Source organism: Hyposmocoma kahamanoa, unplaced genomic scaffold (genome assembly GCF_003589595.1).
Source record: "Hyposmocoma kahamanoa isolate Upper Pololo Valley unplaced genomic scaffold, ASM358959v1 64, whole genome shotgun sequence".
Classification (NCBI taxonomy): Eukaryota; Metazoa; Arthropoda; class Insecta; order Lepidoptera; family Cosmopterigidae; genus Hyposmocoma; species Hyposmocoma kahamanoa.
In genome coordinates, this window is record NW_020653852.1 from 9,490,751 (window position 1) to 9,514,342 (window position 23,592).

The 23,592-nt window shown below is 37.0% G+C and overlaps 1 protein-coding gene and 1 long non-coding RNA gene across 3 annotated transcripts in view; one reads left to right on the top strand and one right to left on the bottom strand.

The window, feature by feature from the left end:
* LOC113231152 (synaptic vesicle membrane protein VAT-1 homolog-like) overlaps nt 1-21,540 on the bottom strand; it is a 54,207-nt gene extending 32,667 nt beyond the window's left edge. Inside the window, exon 1 of one of the 2 annotated variants that reach the window (XM_026465345.1) lies at nt 21,195-21,540. In XM_026465345.1, coding sequence (XP_026321130.1) covers nt 21,195-21,451 — 257 coding nt within the window. In that variant the 5' untranslated portion in view covers nt 21,452-21,540. The remainder of the gene's footprint in view (nt 1-21,194) is intronic. The other variant, XM_026465346.1, reaches the window with a different exon arrangement.
* LOC113231153 lies at nt 10,621-12,118 on the top strand. The gene is made up of 3 exons (XR_003310538.1): nt 10,621-10,741; nt 11,139-11,249; nt 11,563-12,118. It is a non-coding gene; the product is annotated as an uncharacterized LOC113231153 (long non-coding RNA).
* Nucleotides 21,541-23,592: the final 2,052 nt, after the last annotated feature.

A 23,592-nucleotide genomic window follows, 5' to 3' on the forward strand; every position in this document is an offset into this window, starting at 1 on the left:
TTTTATGAAAACAATTTAAACCTACCCTCAAAATTTAAAAGTGCTGCGTGGATTATCGGTAATAATGTAGTATATTAATATAAAATTTTACCATATTATAACCAACGCCATTGCGTTGATTCGAATTTGAATGAATACCATTTTTTGTTTACAAAAACCTAATTACAATAAACAGAAAAAACATAAATTATAATTTTTCTTATCTGAGTACATCACGTCTGTGTTGTCGAAGTAGCGTAGTGTCTGAGTAAAATCATGTCGATGTAACATATTGTCGGAGTAGCGTAGTGTCTGAGTAAAGTAATGTCGAAATAACATATTGTCGGCGTGGCGTAATGTCTGAGTAAAATCATGTCGATGTAACATATGTCGGAGTGGCGTAATGTCTGAGTAAAATCATGTCGATGTAACATATTGTCGGAGTAGCGTGTGTCGAAGTTCTATTTTAGAGTCTAAATTCGATACATATTCGCCACGATTTCTTTAAAAAACCCTTGAATTGACGCTTTCGTTACAGAATAGTTACAATTACAGAAATACTCGTACTTATTAAGTATATTATCCGAAACCTACGTAGTAATTCTTGCGTTTTTATTTCAATTTACTCTATTCTACGTAAATTAATTACATTTTTTTTTAATTCTTGTATTCCCTTAAAACGGACAAAAAGCTTTTTAAATTCGAAGGGAAACCGGCGAGGTCTCTTAATCAGCAATAATTGGACCCAATTAAACGACCCTCTTAATGATCAGCCTTCAAAATGATGACGGAAATGGTATAGACAAATTATAACTCTAAAATAAATATTGATAATACAATATATTATATGAACATTACATATACATAATTTGTTTCATATACTTCGTGTAATTTTTAAGACTTTCATGTGGCTTGAATATACTTAGAAGGCTACAACATGTACCATGGGCCACATTGAAATATAAAAACTGTCAGAAGTCCTTATTGAAAATTGTATCTTAAACAATTTAGAAGAACATTCGTATTCTCAAAAAGTGACTGTGGTCTTAGTAACATTTTTACAGTTCTATTTTATTATTTTTCTGAAACTAACAAGTAGTTAGCTTCACAATTCTTTCCAACTTGAACAAATAAAATGGTATTTATGACATTAACATGGAGAGAATTAATATAACATGGTAGTGTTTATAATAACGTGCTATTAAATATTTTTACAGTCCTTATAAAGTCTCCCGACAAACAATTTGTTGCTTATGCTATTACTTAATTCCCCGAAGTTATATCAAATATGTTAAAGACACATAGTTAAGTAACTTATTGGAAAACTCCTTTGGGCTTCACGTAACCTTTGCCTAACTTAGGTAATGGTCGAGACACGTTGGTACGCCACCCGTGTTGGTAGGTACTCGTGAAAATATGATGGTGACACTTCGCATGGCTATTGTATTTGCATATTTGATATATTTGGCAAACCATTACCATGTGCAAATAGCATGTGTGATTAAGTATTTGCCTTGTTTGCCTATTCGACAAATACAACAAACGCCAAACACGCGCTACCGCGCTGGTTGGTTTCTGGCCGCGCATCATATCAAAGGAGTCAAATAGGCAAATACGCGACTAAGCCATCCACTTGTCATATTCATTATTTTGACTCCTTATTTGGCTCCATGTGTAGACGGTCATATTTGTCAGTGTCTGCATGTTTGTCTGTTAGTCAAACATTTTTCCAAGTACAACAAATACCCAATAGCGAATACAAATAGCTATGTGAAATACCACCATGACAGAAAGATCAAAAGGTGTACGTAGAATAAACCTTAGAAACAAAATAACTTTTTTGTGAAAAAGAAACCGACCTCAAAAGTTCATGAAATTATATCTATTTGCCAAGTTTGATTGAAATCGGTTACCGGAAAGTACGCGAAACCTGAATCATCCCCTAGTTTGCCCTTAGAAGTGGAATATTTTCTTCAAATTTAAATGGGACCAATGCTGAGCTACCCTCTTTCCAACAAAAAATAATAGCCGCGAAACATACATAAAAAGAATAGATTCGAATTGAGAACCTCCTCCTTTTTTTAAAGTCGGTTAATTAGCGTAATCTAGGCAACATTGTTTTGCTTAATATTGCTAATGAACGTATCACAACGAACCCTACTGTCGATCTAAGTATTGACTACCTACTGTTAAAGCATGACTCAGTTGTGTGTGAATAGAAATAGATCGTAGTATTCGTGTACGAGTACAATCGCACTCGAAGGAATTTCCTCATTCGTGTACTTTCTGATTCATTGGTATTCGGTCCGTAGCCGATGGAAGTACAGCTGGCAGAATAAATACCGAAAAATGGGAAAATTGCAATTTTCATCTTTTCAAATATGATAAGAAACATCAAGTAAATAACTTTTGTTTAATTGTAAAAAAATATTTTACTAGATAACTGTAATAATTTAAACGCCTCTGTTACCGAAAGGTTACATACTGATCTGCCACGCAGAGGTCCCGGAGTCGATTCCCGAGCCGGGAGAAATAATTGTATAGCCTAAATTTATTTCACTACTGAGTTTGGGTGTAATTTATGGTTGTCTATGCGTGTGTCCGCGACAGTCTGTACTGTCAAAAATTTCACAATAGTTATAAGAAAATTTTTGTTATGTATGTTGTTTAAATGGCAAAAACATACAAAGTAGTAGGTACTACTTACGAACAATACTTTAAACGCTTATTACACTAACCGATTTCAAGGACCCTAACTAAAACTTAAGTAGACGTAATAAGATTTAGGGAGTTAGGGTCCTTAATATGGGCGACTTATACATATATGTCGTAGCCATATTGCATAAAGCGCCGTATTACATTACGTCTAGCCGGTTTGCAAAACGGTGCGGTTTTCTAATGCGGCTACCTCATGTTCAGCCGGATTGTGATAACGATACGTTCTACGACGCGACGTTTAGGCGTATTGTGCACAGGGAAAATGTCACGCTGACTATGAATTAGACATAAATGAAATCTTGGTTGCGCCCTTTATTCAGTAGGTTAGGTTAGGTTAGTATAATGAAAAAGCAGACCAGAAGCGAATTTGTTTGCGTTACTTTTGTTCACCATTACCTATTCACTATTTTCATGCATATTTTTACCCATTCCACTCCTAAAAGTAATATTGTTTGTTAAGACACTTTGTTGAGACAGTTGCTGTTTGGGACGCAATTTTTGTTATTATGGTAATGTAGCTTTACTGGCAGTTAGATCTGGAACTAAGTATCTCAAAGCAGCGTGACAATGACGCGCCTTATTGTATTCCGGCGCCGCATTTCCTAGTCACTTTGTGAAACGCCACGTGCATTACAACGCGGCGTACTTTTTTTTTGGCGAATTGCAATCCGGCCGAACACGAGGTAGCCGTATTAGAAAACAGCGCCGTTTTGCAAAAAGGCTAGCCGTAATGTAATGCGGCAGTTTATACAATACGACTGCGACATAATTACATAAGTTAATAATAATAGTTAGTAATAAACGTTTTAATGCATTATCAGTCAGGGAGCATATCGATTGGGAACTTAGCAACCGGTACTATCTCAATTTTGCCAACTTTAGAGGATGAAAAAAAATCACTTATATAGCATCCGGTTTTTTAAATAAAAATACGTAGTGTACATATGTTCAAAAACTACGCATTTTCATTTAATAAACCAGGTGCTATATATATGACGCAAATAATTCTTTTCTTCACCTGTAAAGTTGTCAAAATTGAGATAGTACCGATTGCCAGTTCACAGTCGATATAAAGCTTGACATTTAAGATTGCAATTCAGTTCAAGAACTGCCCAAAGTCGAAAGTGTCTAATTTGATGTGCTCTTGACTGTACCAATATTACGTTACGTTACTAATGCAAAGGAAGCTGAGTTGTCAGTCAGTCTTTCTTTGTTTCATCATTCGTATGAATCAGTTGTCCTATGTGTTTACTACGAAACAATTATTTCTTGAATCATTCAATGATACGACCAACTGTATACCTAGCAGTAAGTAGGCTGTTATACTCATAACATACTTGTACTCACAAGACAGGTGCAGTTATGTACTTATTTTTCAAGGTTGTCTGGACATAATTTACACATGCAAAAGTAGGAAACATAAGCACATGAGCACAAAAAGAATCGAAAGTATTATAGCACCCATTTGCTACATTCTGTATATCGATTTTTAACCCCCGACACAAAAAAAAGGAAGTTTTAAGTTTGAAGCCTTTGTCTGTGTATGTCTATGTCTGTGGCATTGTAGCTCCCAAGCGGGTGGAGGCATCTCAACGCGATGTTTCCCATTACCGCTCAAATACAAATTAGCGATAAAGTAATTTTTTTTTATGACAATTTAGAAAATAAATCACGTATATTTGTTTTTTCAAACAAACCGACGTTTCGGGCGCTTTACAGGTCCCATGGTCACGGTTGATTTAAATCCGGAAAAATAGTATCATTTCCTATGTGTAACAATCGCGAAAACCTAAGAACTCGAAATTTAGAAAATAGCCTACTGACAAAATTATGTAGAAAAAAGATTTTATTTTATTTTATATGAAAAAATCCTGTCCTCAAACGGGGATAATGGGCTCAAGCAGTGTCAAAAAATTTGTAACAAACAATATTTGTGGGTGCACAACATTGACTTACAATTATATGGACGTCGGGTCCGCGCTAAAAAGTGTCCGCACTTGTAAGGCGCTAAAATCGTATACAGAGCGCGACACTCCGCTTTAGTCTTCATTTGTTCTACTGACAGCGCGATACTGCGATGACATTACAATTTAAATTTCGAATAGGTTGACTTGGGACATTTTTTTCGTGGTTTTTGTATTAGACCCGTCGTCCATTTATTTGTAAGTCAATGGTGCACAATGACTAAATGCACTTTTTACGAGTACATTGCCAATGCGCTTATTTGTGGTTCAACAGCTATTTGCACATCGTAACTCAAGTCAACTCGTAAGCCAACTTCTGAGCGTAGTGACCTGTGTACCAAGTACTGTAGATTTAGCACCAAAGAAGCTCCTGGATGTAAGCTTTGAGTGTTTTTGTTTGTGCGATGTAACTGTAACTGAAAAGTTAAACTATAATTGATCTAGCTTCGTGTCAGTGTCAGGTGTAAACGCCGTGTATTAGCTATTCCTAGGTCCAGCTTGTAGCGGAACAAAACACACTACTACTTTTTGCCTCGAATGGCAGTGCGATACAAAAAGATTGATCAGCTTGAACTATCCTGCCTGTAAGTTTGAAATCACGCGGTATACCCACGCCAACTTTATTCACAGCGCTTCATCTCTTTTATTTTATCCAGGGAAAGAATATTGTCGTAATTAGAGCCCATTGTGCAAATACTACTGTCAAACCATAGAACGAACAGAATTTGGTTGATCGGGTAAAATTGATAGTTAAAATTGGCAGGGTTTTATTTCTTCATGTGTATTACAAATCTGGTACTAGTGGATAGACAGTTGTTCGATAACCAGTTTGCCGTAGATCTCGTTACATAAGTACAGTACTTCTACATCGGTGAGCGTACTCTGTTCTAGGGGAAATGGCCCCTAATCTATCTCCACATCATGATCTTTCTCATCCATTACTGCTTCAATGGCTTTCTGAATCCCATAGTAATAATTGTGGCTGCCAAATACCCGTTGTGACATTATTTACTTAAACATTATTTATAGATGAAAACTAATATACCACCCCGTATGCGCCCAATGGCCCCAATTGGGAACACCGTCGAGAACAAAAAGTAAAGAGAACGGACACTCTCCGCCCCTCCCTAGCTTTAGATACCGCACCACGCCCCGCACATTACCGGTCACATTGACTGAACGACAACAAGGCTGCCAGCGAGCCGTTTTCTGGCTTTGATATTTGAATATTTTTCATTTATTCATTACGAAACTTGTACGTTAATATAAAACATCATTTTACGTTACTATTTATAATGGTCGTGAATTGTGCTGAAACGAAGTAGGTAAGTAAAAAAACTTATGTCTGAGACTCATGCAGTTTTTGTTTTCTCATTTATTTACTGCAGAGTAATATATGTACGTATAAAAAATACAGATTTATTATATCAATATAATGAATGAGGCGCCATGACTTCGTATGCTGGTAGATAAGGGTTCTCGACTTTTCAATTCGTATTGGCGAAAAATATTACGTAAGTAGCGAATATACCTAATTATTAACTAAGTAATGATGATCAACTTGGACACGCAATTTCAAATACCTTGATTACCTTATTTAAAAGTACATGTCTAAAATATAACATTTTAAGTGCTTTTAATATATTTTTTAAATAAATCTTTAATATTACTCTAGTTACTGAGTTGATGAAAAATATATGATATTATGTCGATATAAATACATAATAGACATGTGTAATTATTAGGATTCTGGATTCTATGAATAGAATCACAGATAATAGATTCGCGTCAGTTCGCCATGTTGCCGGGCATGGGTAACCCTGGCATGCCACGCAAACATTTGCACGTGTGCAGATAGCGCCTTGCTGTATGTAGTAGTAGTAGGTAAATAATTTTCGACCATTGTATGGAGTGTCCGGGGTGTGACACCGTTACATACCACCGTCTGAAGTTGTGAAAATGCTATTTAACTCAATTATATAATTTTTATTTTATAGTATACGAATATATTTCAACAATTTATCCAAGGAAATAAATAAATTGTTGGTAATAATATACAGGAAAAACAACTAACTTTAGCGTTTCACGTGTGCGTAAATTAACCGCGCAAGAAGAACAGCAGAACCACTTTTATTTAATTCTATTTTTTTTTTAAGTAATTAAATCAAATTTCACTATTTTACTTCACATATACATTTCTAATGAGCATTATACATAAACTAGGGTACGGCGGGAGCTAATGGGTTAATTTTAAGGTTAATTTTTAATCGAGATGGTTCTTAGCTATGTTTTTTGAACATTTATTCAAATGTTTAAAGCGAAATGGTATCATGGTTGCGTTGGTCGTGGGCCTGAGAGGTAGACGCGGAGAAATTCATTGCACGATATTTAAACATTTGCCTTTTACAAATAAAATGTACCTATACTCTTTTCTGTAAAATAAGCTCATCGTTTACTGACATATGTATTATGGAACACGGGAGATAAATTTTTAATTGAAATATCCCTAATAACAACCGAATCAAACTGTTTTTCCGTAGACGAACGTAGGAAAAAATAAGAAATTTGCATTTTATTTGATTTTTTTATGAGAGAAGTTTAGTCGATCGTGTTTCGGCACTCATAGTTCAACTACCGGTATCGTCTATTTTCATTATCAATTAAAATAACCTCAGTACAGAGTACTAAAAAAACCGACCTCAAAAGTACGTGGAATTACATCTATTTGCCAAGTTTTTTTGAAATCGGTTACCGGAAAGTGCGCAAACCCGGATTCATCCTCTAGTTCGCCACTATACGGAACTTGACACAGGAGATAATAAAAATCGGTTCTCACTACTACACTACAAAGTGTATTGAGAGAGATCAACGCCTTGAATTAGCAAAATCAACCATTAAAATAATTGCTCCTTATAACAAGATTTCGGCGCTATTTATAAAAATGAATCTTCATGCGTGAATAGCCACTCTTAGAGTTGGATGATTTTCTTCAAAATTAAATGGGACCACTATGGAGGTACCCTCTTTCCAACAAAGAAGAATCATGAAAATCGGTGCACAAATACCGGAGTTCTCGCGTAACATACATACATACAAAAAAAACATCGAATTGAGAACCTCCTCCTTTTTTTAGTCGGTTAAAAAAAACAGTTCATTCGTATTTTTTAATGTCGAAAAGCGAATTTTCCGTATGATAGAAATACGTTAAAATGTCTATTTTTTGAGTCTAACTTCTCCTTAAAGATCATCAGTTCTTTTGCCAGTTAATGCAGCATGAATATTGATGAACTTCAAATTTGGTATAATATGGAAATTCGTTAACATTACAATAATATGGTAAGTTTGATCTGATGTAACCAGGACAGTCTGCAGACTCCCTCACCAACTCCTTACAGTAGAAGTATTGTGTTTGAGCTTATTGAATTGAAGTTCCCTTACAAGAGGCGATTCTATGGACTTTTTGTAGTACACTGTTTAGTTGATACTAAGATACTGAGATTTTTAATTGTAATATAAGTTTTTTAGAGTTTAATAGCCGTGTAGGTACTTAAGAGTCGATACTAACTTAGCTCGAGTTTAAATCTCTTCCGTACTAATACGGTTCATTTGGCTTAGGTCGAGCGGAAGGACACTGGCTTTACTTCAGAATTAATTTTTTACCAACGAAATTAAAGTCATTTGAAAAATGTACATTTTTCAAATGACTTTAATTTCGTATAGTACACGTGTTCTGTTTAGTTCAGTTGATATCAAAAAATCATTGGTAGGTATATGTAAAGTACTATTGAATACAGCGGTTTTCTTGTAAATTTTCGAGATAACTTTGTTTTTCTATCGTCATAATTTTTAGGAATCGTGTTATCACACCGTACATTAATCAATGTAGGTATATTTTTTTTAAAGTGATTGTTTGAACCAAAACCATTTGATGTATATAGTATCTTAAGGAATATTTCATCATTTTTAATGGAATAATTGATTGGTGGCAGCCTGAGCAGTTGGAGACTGCCTGCTTCTAAACTCAATTGAAATCCCTGAGGAACCATATGCCTACGACTTTAATTTCTAAGTTACGTACAGTGAAAGTTTAATACTTCCCGGTAACAGTGGAAGAAAATATCGTGATGAAACCTGCATGTCGAAGAAGGTTCACAACCCTAGGAAAACGTGTGAAGTCACCAACATTGGGCCAGCATGGCCGATTATGGCCTAAACCCTCTCTTTAAAAAGACTCGTGTGCAGCAGTAATAATGATTTGTAACAAATAACTATCGTTAAAGTATTAACAAGCTTCAGGACTGCCTCAGTGGCCGAACGGTTACCATGCCGGACTACCACGCAGAGGTCCAAGGTTCGATTCCCGGGCCGGGAGAAATATTTATATGGCCTTCATTTATTTCTCTCGTGATTCTGGGTGTAATTTGTGATTGTCTATTTGGGACACAGGGTTTTCTAGTGCGGGGCTATGTTGAGTGTGTGCGTTATTATTATTATTAATAGCATTTTCCCCTTTTCTAAACTGTTTAAATAATTAATATACCAGACAACCACATCAATTACCTGATCTCAAATTAGGGAATTCCTTGTACTTTGAGTACCAGAACAACACTATTCACTCGGAAGACCCCAAAACACCCAGGTCACAATCAATTTAGAAAGCTCATTTCCCAAATTGGTCCTAAGGGAATCGAAATCGGAACCTCCTTATATTGAGCCTACGTTGCAAAACATTGGACAACCATTGTCGTCAAATTATTTATTTACCAAATCTTTTTAAGGTGTTACATGAATGTTACCTGCTAATGCAAGTGCAAGCGAGGAATGTACTTACCAAAAATATGTCGCGTGTGACAAATCGTGTCAGTATGTCAAATACAGCGTGACATGCCCGACCTAGTATTTAACCACCGATCTCTGATGTACTAATAGCTACTTATTATGCATCATAAACACATAGTGCACAGCAACTAGGTTTACTGAATTTTGAAGGTCACTCCATGTTGTACAGAATTTTGGCTTCGAACGTTCTCCTGAATTAATTTTTAATATATACACATTATTCGTATGCATAAGAGACATTACATAAAACATCCAAAACATAAAAGGGACAATAAGCGTTATTGTTAAATAATAATAATAATTATTATTATTATGTGCCAGACAACCAGGTCTCTATAGTCCATTTGTTTAGGTGTTTAACTAAATGTAAACAATCTTGACACATCTTTTTATTGAAACATATACTTCACTGAGGAGGTTCCGATTTCGATTCCCTTAGAACCAATTTGGGAAATGAGCTTTTTAAATTGGTTGTGATCTGGGTGTATTGGGTTCTTCCGAGTAAATAGTGTTGTTCTGGTACTCAAAGTACAAGGAATTCCCTAATTTGAGATCAGGTAATTAATGTGGTTGTCTGGCATATCAATTATTTAAACAGTTTAGAAAAGGAGAAATTGCTATAAATAATAATAATAACGCACACACTCAACATAGCCCCGCACTAGGAAACCCTGTGACGCGGGTGCCATGGACACACACACAGACAACCACAAACTACACCCAAAAACACAAGAAAAATAAATGTGAGCCATACAAATATTTCCCCCGGCCCGGGAATCGAACCTGGGACCCCGCATTCAACGCCCACAATGCAAACCGTTGAACCATAGAGGTCGTCAACACGTCAACGTCAAAATAGTACTTAGCGGGTACAAGATGTCTCTATGACAAAGACAGATTTATAAAAATATTTTAAACAAATGCCATATTTACCAAATTTATGTATAGTCCCTTCGTACAACTTCGAAAATTTGAGGTATTTCTTTATAATTGTGAATGTGAACCGCACGGGTATTGGGGCACACTGACCGGCAATGCAGGTGCTTTCCAAAGTTAATATCCGGCTAGCGGGTTTACGACCAGAACTGAACAGTGTGGGACACGCGTGACAACGCTATCTACTTCCGATCGGATATACATATATCGCATTTACGTAAAAGATACAAAGCTCTATTTAAAAAATACAGACAGTTGTATAGGTTATATCGGCAAAAGGCCACCAACACGCAAAGGTGTAGCAGGTAGGTTTATAGAATTGACTTCGGTTAGTACTTTAATGTATGAAAATGTGACTATTCTATTTCCATTATACTGTGGTCACGATGACTCATATTTTGCGAGTAAACACAATAGTAAGGACAATTGGTAGCTCGCATAAATAAAAACTACCTATGTAAGTAGGTAATTCACATCAATACTTGACATTCTGCTGAGGTACTCCCTGTTAGGGATAAGTCAACATCTAAAAGAACAGAAAATAATCCCAGCTTCTGGGATATGAATCCCTGCATAAAAGATGAAAGTTATTTTCCGAGAATATGGTAAAGGCGAATTACTTACCAACTTTGTTAAAACGGAATATTGGCGGTGCTAATGAAATTAGCATTTTTGTTAACACAAGTATCATCGTTTTTGCAGACGAAGTCTACCTCAAAACTATGGTGGATTTATCACAGAATTGAAAAAATGCGCGCGCGCACATTAACACACATTATCACTGACTCCTGTTTTGACAAACCAACTAACAAGGTACCATATGTCTATGACTTCATTTTCAAAAATCTATTCTTTTCCTCGGTGGATACATATTACTTTTCTATTTTTAAATTAATTTTATTGACTAATTTCCATAACTCGGGGTGATCTGTTATTTTGTTACATATTATTAAGAAACGCTGTTGATTTTCAAATATTTCAGACAATAAATAAAAAAAATTAAAAAATGGTCCAACTGTCTGATCGCTAATTATCTAGTCATTCAACCCGTGCATTCGTCGTGTCATGAACACATACCATCGTCATTACTAATTGTCCACTCAGGAAATGAACTTGCATTCCACAGATGGCAACATTCAGCTTATGGGTAACCGAATAACATTAAATTGAGTACGCATCATAGTCCCCTCTTAGACTTTCTTTTTACCCACTTCAAATGTAAACGCACCCGAAGACAAAGCCGCACTGTTTGGAACTTTACGAGTAACGCAGTGGATATAAAACAGACAAGAATGCGCTTGATAAACCAAGCAATTATCGCTCTCAATGGCCTCTGACGGTACAATAACTGATAATAGTCCTCGATTTCAAGCTTGAAAGCGCTTACTTGAAATTACGTATATATTCTTTGTGCCATATCTGTCTTGTAAGCTCATGTGACCGAAAGCAACAGTTTTTGCGTCTACAATTCGTCTGTTCTGAATCAAACACGTTTTTATTCATGTCACTTCTACCTTTATTATTGGACGTTTGCTTGAGAAATGTAATTTGTTTTGATTGCCGCCTTCCCTCCACAAATTGAGGACTTGCGTACACAATGCACTGTAGCTTATACGTTGTCGTGTTGTTTGCCAAAATCAACTACCACGAAAATTTAGCTGCTGGCATAGAAACCATTAGAAACGCTGGATCAAATTAGTCGCAGGCTCTGATTATGCCTTGAGAATACTAAACAGGGCATAATCTAAAGACGCATCTGCAAGGATAAGATTATAAACGAAAAATATGAGGAAATCTGTTTTGTTTTGGTAGTAGTAAAAAACAAAGGACACAAAAGAGACAAAGTGAATGTTGTCTATTTTAAAAGAAAGTCATCGATATTTTATCTTGTGAACGATAACATGAACAAATATGGGATAAGGGGTGTTCAAACACTGATAATAAATAACAAAATAGCAACGATACGTGAAGTGTGTCTTAAGAAAATATGTTATTTGTACAATCAGATATCAATGGAGTCAACAAACATTACAGAGATAGAAACATCGAAAATAACCGACATTTTTCTTCTATATATTTACGTAACGATATCGCATCGACAAATACGAGCAGATTTGCATTGAATAGATTATTACGAATGAATACAATAAGAAATAAAACCCGATAATAGATAAAGATTGTACCTTAAACAAATATGATTTTAGAAACATTTTTAACAAAGAAATAAAAACCGAATTCAAAATCAATAATGGTCCGAACCCTCGCACTAACATATGCGGGCTTGAAAAAAGAACATCAGGGAATACGATGGCCGTCGTTGGTAATAAACGAAATATCATGTAGTGGCCGGCCTCAACTTTAAACAGCAAAAAACGGGTCTGTGACTCGGAGCTAGGGTTACCGTCAAAAATATAGTGTATTATCTACGGGTTACCGTCTGCCAGTCTGTCTACAATTTGCTAACGTTGCAAAGCATAAAGGTAAAAAATGGTGAGCAAATATTTCATATAACCGTTATTCTTCTAACAAAATGTTTCCGGTTGTCTGGATATGTGTTTGCAAAAATTATTCGTCATACAAAAATAAGCAAAAAGGTTATGTACCTATGTAAAAACAATAAACATTTTATTGTAGAATTTAAGGATATTTTCGTTCGACAAAGTTGCGTGTCGAAAGTTGAATATCGAGTTCGTTTTCGCGATTGTTACACATTGGAAAGAAAACTATTTTTAAATAGCATATATTTGTTATTTTTCAATGCCAGACGTGAACATACATGTAAAGGGCCCAAATCGTTAGTTTGTTTGAAAAAACAAATATCCGAAATAATAGTTTCAATTTCAATTGAAGAAGTTTCCAAAATGTTAACATAACTTTAATAAAACTAGTAACATCGGAAGTCGAGAAGTCCGGATCATTGTAGCACATGGGTGCCTTCGCTTCTAACTAAATATAGATCCGCAACGAACGTACCGGAATTTGTACTCTAAACACGTTCCCCACCGGCTAGAGGGGCTTAGGAGCCTGCACGCGTATTAATTTTTGGGACACCTTGATGAAAGAACCGTTGAACGGTGTGCGGGATTTCGAAGAGAAAATTATTAAGCTTACTTTATAGTAGAATTCGAAGCGATAATTATTACGATCACTATCTTGATAAAATATACCTTAATATATATAAAATTAATTGGGACAATAACATGCTACCTTCAGCAATGTCGTGCCCATAGATATAGGAAAAATATCTATGGTCGTGCCATATAGGTATTTGTATCAAAGACTTATAAACGTGTTAGATGTTAATCTAAAAAAGTCGCAAACCAAATCGTTAATTGGTAATCTCAATACAGAGTCAAAGTAAAAAAAAAAACTTCAAAAGTTCGTGGTATTACATCCATTTGCAAAGTTTTATTGAAATCTGTTAACGTAAAGTGCGCGAAACCGGATTCATCCCCTACTTTGCCACCCTTAGATGTGGAATATTTTCTTCAAATTTAAATGGGACCACTACTGAGTATCCTCTTTTCAACAAAAAAGAATCATCAACATTTGTACACAAATAAATGACAATTGTTATCGCGTAATATACACACAAAAATAAAAATACAGTCCAAATGAGAACCCCCTTTTTGGAAGTCAGTAAAAAATAAATATCTTGATAATTTCTGACAATGCTTTATAGTTACTTTACTAGATTGTTTTATTAAGTCTGTTGTTAAGTGATCACAATTATGGCAAATTGTTTAATTATGATGGAAAAATATGGCGTCATTTGATATACATAGATAGGGAAAACAAAAATGTGTAATCTTATAATAGTGGATACAAGTCTAGATTCCAAACATAAAACGAAAGAAATAGTTAGGACATAAACGTCAACGGGCCTAAGTAAGAATTCTCATCGTAATAAAACGTGTATTATACACTCGTATTACTATAATAGAAAAAGTAATGGCCCGTGGAAGTACCTCCGAGACTGATCCTTGATGATAAATGACTTTAAACCCAACTCAGCGCCGTAATACCAACTGACTGACTAGCTGTACAGACAAAAACAAAATTAACACTGTCGTAGCAAATATAGGTACCTAAGTCCAAGTTTGAATGGTAAATTATATCGTTATAAAGTTGCTGTAAACGTTATGTATCGTTGCAAATTATTTTTAAACCATTTACTTTCACGTAGCAAAGTAATTCCAACTATGTACAACGAATTACGTGATTAAAAATGAAATAGAGCACTGTACCTATTCATAACTGCAGATACTGCCTGCTTAATTATGCCATACGTTTATAATATGAAACGGGTGTCAGCATACCACGATGATACAAAAGAAAATTATAATGATGATATTCGCGATTTAAATGCAAAGAGGGGACCACGTTTTTACAATTCAAAGGACATTCCTGCTTACGAACGGAAGCAGCAAGTTCGCTACCCTTATGAAAAAAAATGGCGGACTCGAAACCGAATTGAAGTACAATTTTCTGCCAATACTCCCGAGTGTTGGCAGAAAATTGTACTTCAACTGCCAAGCGGTAAGAAGCAGTACCTATTTAACAAGAGCTTTACCGATAAATTCGTCCCACCATCGTTCATAAATTATCAATTAGAGAAAAATACCCCTGCCATGAAAATTAATAATAATAATATTCGCTTTCCTAATATTTTAAATAAGAAAACGATCTCGTTTTTCTTATATTAAAATTCCTGGACTTGGTTTAAATTATGCAAATTGATCGCCTTTGAGTTCATCGTGGAATGTTGCTGAGCACGTAAGATAAGAATACGCGAAGGCGTTAAAGTGCAACGCGTTAAAGAAAAGTTTGTTTTTATAATGCGTGCGTATAAAATTCCGTATCCTAACGCACATTCAACAGGTCCATTACAATTTACGCACACTTGGAGAAATCGCGCTGTGAATTCGTAAATCACCGGATTTATCACAATGAAAGCGAGAACGGAAAGATTACTGTCGGATGAAGATTAACGTTAGAAAACGTTAAAAAATAAACCCCAACAGAATTCCGCTACTCAAAAAAACTAACACATGCTTTTATTAATTTATCGGAGAGCATGGTTAGTGAGTGCTATAAAAAACAAGCATTGGCGTCGAAAGACGAAGGGCCTGCGGAGATTGGTCGGGCGGCGGCGGGTAGGGGACGCGTCGTATTGATCTGGCGGTCGCCGCGTGTCCCTCCCCACTTCCCCGCTCTCGTACAACACCCCTTATGGCCCCCGCACTCAGGCAGATATTTCAGAAGCACTGGCACCCTCACCCCCTGCCACTAGCGAACCCGACGCACACTACCTACCCGCCACCCAGCAACGCAACCACACCCCTTTTTCATGCCAGGATCCAGTCACGGGATTTTCCAATTCAATTTACTCAGCAATCGAAAACTTAAGCAGTGACCGATGAGATCATAATGGCATATCGACACGAAACTATTTGAATTTAAGAATACTGAAAATGTGCATTTATTAACACACACACACACAAACACACAAAACACACACACACACACACACACACGGCTAAAAGAGTTAAGTGATTGACTGAAATAATTACATAGTTTCGTGTGAATATCAGTTTACAGATATGAATGTAAACAGAAGCAAACTGGCGGTACTTGAATTTCCGAGAAAGGCTGGTTGGACATTGGAGGTTTCTGGACTGTCTGTTAAATTTTATTTGTCAAAAAAGATTAAAAAATGCGACATGTTTACTTCCATATAGAGTGGTGAGTTCATTCGATTATGGGCACAATAAGCGAAGGCGCATTTTCGTAAGTTCATCGACTCCGCTGACAATGTGCTCATGGCGGTCGCGCTAGCAGCGATGGCGGCGGCGGCGGCTGCTCGCTTCGTCCGATCCCGGCGCATCTGCTGTCTACTCGATGAAAGATATTACATACGGCACGATACACATAGCACATTTCTTAGCTTCCTATATGTCTCCGAGGTACCAAGAATTATTGTCACATATTCATAAATGCGTGCTATAAACTGTTGCATGAAACTCGGAGCGGTTTACCAACTCAAGTTCTTCGAATTTGTACTCGATCAAATATAGCAAATTGTTTTAAAAATTTCTTTTCATCGCGAAGGAAAAAAATATTATTTATCTTGGTTAACAGAATGAAACAGGTTTTGCGGGAACTAATTAAGTATATTTATTTGATTCACAAGGGAATTTCAATTACATTTCTCATTCGACGGCACAAAAGTACGAGATAAATTCAATATTATCCAAAATGTATTAACTAGCCATATTCTAAACAGAATAAGTATGTCCGTTAATTAATAGTGTATGTGTGTGTGTGACTTCCCTTTTGCTCATATTTAACGACCTTATCAGTTTTTATCACAAATAGGTAAATAAAAATTTAAAATTGGAAAATTTGAAATGGAAAATTTTAAATGTAGAGCTAAGGCACAAGATACAAATTATTTTTACCGGCAACATTGTAACATATTATATTATCACCCCCGTGACGACGGCAATTAATTTCTGAGATAAAACTAATTAACAAAACCCAGGGGGAATCCTAAATTCAATTAATATTCCAGGTTCGTTATTTTCGAGCAAAACAAACGTAGCGGGTATTTATCAAAATGATAGCAATTCTAAAGAATTGTTTTGTGACGCACTCGCATCAAAACAAAGGCAATATTATGTGTTAAGGTAACCCTCCCTAATTGCAGGGGATCCGTGTGCAACGGGATGCAAATAGCTCTAAGCTACGGATATGATTTTATTTAAAATCACTTTTTTAAGCGTGAGTCATTTTACTGCCATAGCTTAACTTAGCCTGACTCATATGCGTAAGTCGGTCGAAGATAATACAGGAATAAAAGGTCGTGACGCATCGACTGCCTTTATAATTGTTCATTATTGTTCTATAATTCAAAAGTACAACTGTTGTCTACCCAAACTATCAAGAAATCGTACCGGCCAGCGCGCGTTCTAACCTGTCTCCCATCAAGTGTGATTGATGGATGTCTGAATCCCACAGGTCATACAGACGATAATATGTTATTATAAAAACACGATCACACTCGTAACAATAGAACCTGTTATAGTAGAAGGAATCCTCCATATAACCTGAGTAATATAACGTAATCAAGAAGTAACATTCACTAAATCACCCATAGCAGTACATCAGCCGTATGTAGGGCGCATTTAATAAACAACTCGTCCATAACGAAACTAATATTACTAATCTATCTACTCTTTGTGCTCATATTTGACGATAGGGGTTCAATAAAACAAATTGAAGCTTATACTCACAAATAAGATGGACCTTTTATTGTTAGAGAATTAACTTTGGCTATTGAGAATAATGACTTAATTTATAGAAAGCTGTGATACTTTTTATTATATTTATATTTATTTTTATACCCTTTTTTTACTTTTTTTCCACACGCAAAATAGGCGCCTTGACGTCGAGTTGCGGACACCAGCCCGTTGCACCAAGTACCAAGTACTTTTTATTAGGTTCGTAAACGTCATACATAACGTAAAATAAAAATGTTAACTTTTCACAGAAATTACCTTATCGATGTTCTTCAATCATGAGTCGCAATTTTCATCTTGAAATTGAAATACTAATGCAGATAAGCGAAACGAATCGTTGTACGAGTGTGCAATAGTGAGTGCAAGCGAGTCCACCCACTCAGCCTGGGCAGACCGCGAAGTCAGGTACAAGCAAAGAAGCAAGTTATTTGAATCGAGTCAGTTCAAGAACATAACTTTCTAGTGAGTCATAGGAAGAGAGCTATCTCGCGCAGACGCTCTCAATAAGGAAGAGGGTAATAAACAAATTCATCTCTCCCATCTTATGCAGCGCCAAAGTACATTAAAATGCACAATACTGCACTTTATACCATAGAACTCTCGACTCAGTGCGAGGGGCAGACGTTATTTTTAGGCTTTAAATTGATACGCCAACAAAGGAAAGGATGTGGGCAATTAACACACACTTTCACCACTGTACGATGAGTTGCAATAACTACAACGGATCTTTAGCAAAGATGTGTGCTCTTATATAAACATTTACTAAAGTTCCAATCCCATGACCCCAATGTAACAATTTAGACCAGATGCACGACAAAAAAAAAGATCGACCATCACATTTCCCATCTCTCACTCATCTTCACATATAATTAACCACTCCCGGCATAAAAAAGAAAGCCTCACAAGAGGCGTGAGTACTCCGATTGTTCTCGGAAGACATCTCTTACTAAGACTGACTTGACCTAATTGAAAATAATGGTGCGTTGTTCATTGGTTCGGTCCCTGGAAGACTTACAAAAACGTATTAGCCGAAGCTCTGCACACGATTGTGTACACCCTACACATACCCAGGCCATGGTTCGACAGACTTTATACGAATAGATTTTATTTTATAACTGTTACATATCATTAGTTTAATAGCGCTATTACACAAGGAATTCTTGTGCGTTGTAAACTGACTAGAATGGAACGATTCTTTAGGAGATATTTCTTCGTGTTTACTTTACTTCTATTTAAAGTTCGGTTGTACGCAAGAGAGCAGCTCGTTCGCTTTTACGCGATCCGCTTGGTTTATAAATAAATAAAGTCCTACAATTTTCTACCAATATTGATCTTATTGCTGGGCCTACAAGCAAATATTGTAAGTGAAACCCGCCCTTTTAAGCACGACAGATTTTACAATTCACACATTTTCTGACAATTGTTGAGTTGGTAAGTCATAACATATGCAATTTTGTCACTGATTCGTTTGCTATAGGCTACATATTAAATCATAGTCACCCTGACTGTAACACAAACAGATAATATTTTGAACATTCGGAGGTTATAACGTAATGACTATTTAATTGTGGGTCAACATACTCGGAGGTCCAGTTTAGTTGTATTTCGTGTTCAATGCATCGTATCCTTGAACTCTCGTGCCGGTCTCAAGGTGCCTCGTACTCACTATGATCTAATTTTATTCACTCATAGGCACTTGACTTTCAAAGTTTTAAACGAACGTTAGTCAACTTTCAATACATTTATTTAAGATAACATGATACATGAAAATATTTATTTCATATTAAACAAAGTGAGAAAGTCAAATGTATCTAAACAATGTCGTTGGGTATCTTTCAATTTCATAGCTGTTGATAAAGGACTCATGGACTCTTTACCATAACATCATTGCGCAGAAATATCGATTTAAACAAGTCTACGATCGACATAGGTTTATTACAGCAATATTTGTTTTCCAAAAAGACTACAAAGCGAGATACACAACATCTCTAGACAGTCGATCGATACTGGGAGTCTTTTAATATTATTAGCCGCCAGTAGCAGCCTAGCTGAGCATAGCCGCGTGGGCCGTGTGGGCGGAACTCACACGTTTTTGCGGTGCAAGACTAGAGAACTAGTACTTGTAACTGGTCGAGACGAGACCAGTCGGAGATTCATATTTTCGCGGCAGCAGGCATCGAGTATGTCGCGGTCATTTACATAGTAAGTCGGCGATAAGCGTGCTATATTTAGCCGTTAGCACAGGCGAGGATGCGCGCTGCACCTCGGCTTGCACCTACGCCTCCCGCTACCCTCCCGTACGAAATCTCACACGAACACTTGCCACAGTAACAGCGCTATCATACAATAGACATCAACGAGCAATTACTCAACTCACCAGTTTCGATAGGTACCATAGCTAATCTCAACTCGTAAAAAAGCAGCAGCTTATCCGTATCTTTACTTAACCGTAACACGGTAACGAAACAAATCATTCACAGTTAAGTGGGTGCTTCGTTAAACTACTATCAGACATTAGTTAAAGTTAAAGAGAAAAGTGGCAGATAACTCGTATGTTGCGCGGGAATATATGTCGTGTTGACGACTTGGCCCCGCATTATCTCAAGCACTGAAGCGATAAAAATGAACAAAGAACAATGTCAGTCGGCTTAACTCCCTTTCGCACGAACTCGTTGCAGCGGCTTCCAATGACAAAATAACATTAATTTTGTAGTGGCCATCCGTGCAGCGTCGGCGGTGGCAGGCAGCGAACAGCAACGCACGCTTCGGTGCGCACACGCATGCGTGAATGCAATTCGAATAGCGATCGAAAACGAATTTCCATATTCAATAGAATAAGTAATAACCTAGCGAAATCGGAAAAGAACACGACAATGTAAACATGAGTATTAACAAAAGAATCTAGAAAAAATGGACATGATAAAGCATCTTCGGCGGGGATCGTCCGACTGTAAATCCGCTTTAGGGTGCGTCACAGCGACAATGCAACGAAACTACCGCGGCGATGTTGAGAGTGCGTGCGTGCAGAATTTTGAATCGAGTGCATGAGGGGCAGCTCTGCGGGCGGCAGATGTTAATGAGCCGGCAATCGTCGCTGCTGTAAAACTAAGCCCCACCAACAACCACTGAACAAATTTCGTAAATACATAAATCACAATTCACGCGATATAATAAAACGACGAAGACTACCTTTCAAATTAATACAAACCCATTTATTACTGTACTCGACAGCTAATTCTAATAATACGCAAATAACTCCATTAAAATGTAGAGTTGTAAACCAGGCAATATTAATAAAATTCGAATAACACCTAAATATTCAATTTCTATTCCCGTACACCTGCATATAATTAAATATAAATCCTTGAATTAACATTTAAATTATTAGCCGTAAATTCAGGACAGTTTAGAATAAAAGCGGGTATATACTAAATTACTAAATAATTAAATTACTCACCAAGCTTTAACACGAATCAAGACCTCTCCTTCTCCTACTGTGGGTTCAGGCTTCTTCAGAATTTTAACAGTCTTCAGTCCGCCGAAGCCAGTGAGAACGACGGCGCGCATCTCCTTCGGTGGTGGAGTCTCTTTCTCCTTTTCCTTCTCCTCGGTGGCTTTCTCTGGAGTTTCCTCCGGTGGAGTCTCAGTGGTCCCATTTTCGGTGGGGGTCTTCTCGGGCGCAGCGGCCGCGGGGGTATCGTTGCTTTCCGTCATATCTGGTGATCGAGTGCGGTGTGGGTAAAGGACGCGGTGAGAATGGCGTGCGAGGAAGCCGGCCGACGAGACGACGCGTCGCGGAACGAATGACGAAGGAAGGGATCCGCGCGCGCAACCGTCGGTGGCCGCGAGGGTGCCGGGGCGCAGCCGGGGGCGGGGGGCGCGGTGGCTCTGGCGCGCAAACGAACAGGTGGCTGCCGCCGGCCGGTTCCACTGCCTCCTACCCCGGCTGATTACTACACAGGACCTGGATTAACTTTATTACGAGCGGATATAAAAAGTCGTTTTCTACACCCGCTTTAGGTACATTCGGACTTGAACTCGAGGCGACTCCCGAAATTGTACGCGCTTCGAACGTGACTTGGCAACTCGATCAATATGATGCCAATACTTTAAGTAGACTTGCAAACATTACCCGCAGCCGGATTGAAGTTTACAGTAGGTATAACAATTTGCTCGCTCATACAATATATGGTGCCTACTGGCCCTTAAGAGGAGCGGTTACATAGCAATCACCGATAATGACAATTTCTCGGAGGATTTGATTTGAATTCGTGATTCACCCATATACAATCTTTTATAAAATGCATGTCTAATAAAATTATAGAGGTAAAAAATATCAATGTAAACAAAACAATGTTTTCAATTCAGACAATATCATAATTAAAATTATAACATTTATACAAATAATGATAACATTGTAAATAGAACGGTAGAAATGTGATAGCAAAGAATTCGAGGAAGATTTCAGTTCGTTGAGTCATTTAGTGAAAAATTTGGTAAGTATTCAAATAGGAGACAGGCTCAAGCTAAGATATTAATATAACTTAGAGCATAATTTGCCGGCTGATGCACAGATGCCTAGGACGATTCTAGGGCCTTAAGTCAGAACTGACTCTATATAAACCCCTCAATCATGAGTTGGTATTTGATAGGCCAAATGTACAATTTGAAGGTGTTTTAAACATTTCCTTTGTTTATTCAGTGTAGTGCTGTTTCCGAGAAACGTATTTAGTTCAACATACTTTATATGTTGTTGCAAAGCGCATACGCAAGGCCCTGCGTACGATAATATCATCGTCCAGTTTCCGAATGGTATACAATTGGCAATTTTATTTGCGGGTTATAAACAAAACATACCATATTCCAACAAGGATAGACTAGCAGTAAAGATATATTTGTACCTACTACCAATTTTACCCTGCAGTTGCAAATTAAATATAAGTTAACAATAACCAGGGTAATTTCGTTCTTCAAACTGCAAATGACTATTGTAAAACATACCGATGTGCCATATAAACACCGCGATAAAAAACCCAGTAGCTATCAGTGACCTTCATTGCAGTAATATATCATGCTATAACATAAACATCAATTAATTGCATTTATTCATAAAAACAACGTCGCATAAAATGAATTAACGATAGGTTTAGCTTTTTCGTCATTATTTGTTGGACTAGGGAGGAAGAAAATGAATGCAAATTATTCGATAATTTCGAATAGAATTTAGTTACATAAGTTTTGATTTGGACTATTATATACGGGCTCGTGCTCCACCTAGGTTCTCCACCTGAGTAAAGCATGAGCTACTTACGAGTCCTCATGCGCCAACTGTCTGTAAGTACAGTCGAGTGTGAGAGTAATTTAATACCGTAACCTATCCCACTAGTGAGGCAAGATACTAGCGCTGAACCTACCCAAAATGAACGTTGTAATTTCTACGCGACCAACTATTATCAATCAACAATTAATCAATAAAAAAAAAATTAGTAGCAGTAGATCTCGAAAGACTTCATCCAGGGAGCCACCATACCAATTTTTTCCCACCATTATTTACTATTAATATAATATATAATTTATTTTACTACGCGCGGATTACGCGCTTCCGTTATGAAGGATATGGATTCTCGGGAAACTGCAGGACACATTGGGACTTGTCAACTTTATGTGTCTTGGTGACGGGCGCAGTGGCAGTGCCCCTCAGATCTTTGCGAGTGGTACTGCAACTTGTTCGTCCCATCATTTGATATTATTTAAAAAATCAGAGACTGCTTTTCTGGCTGTAAAGACCAACACTAACACAAAGTATAGGTGCGGAGCTCACACACTTAGGTAGAACGCAGCAGGTACCAGAAGTA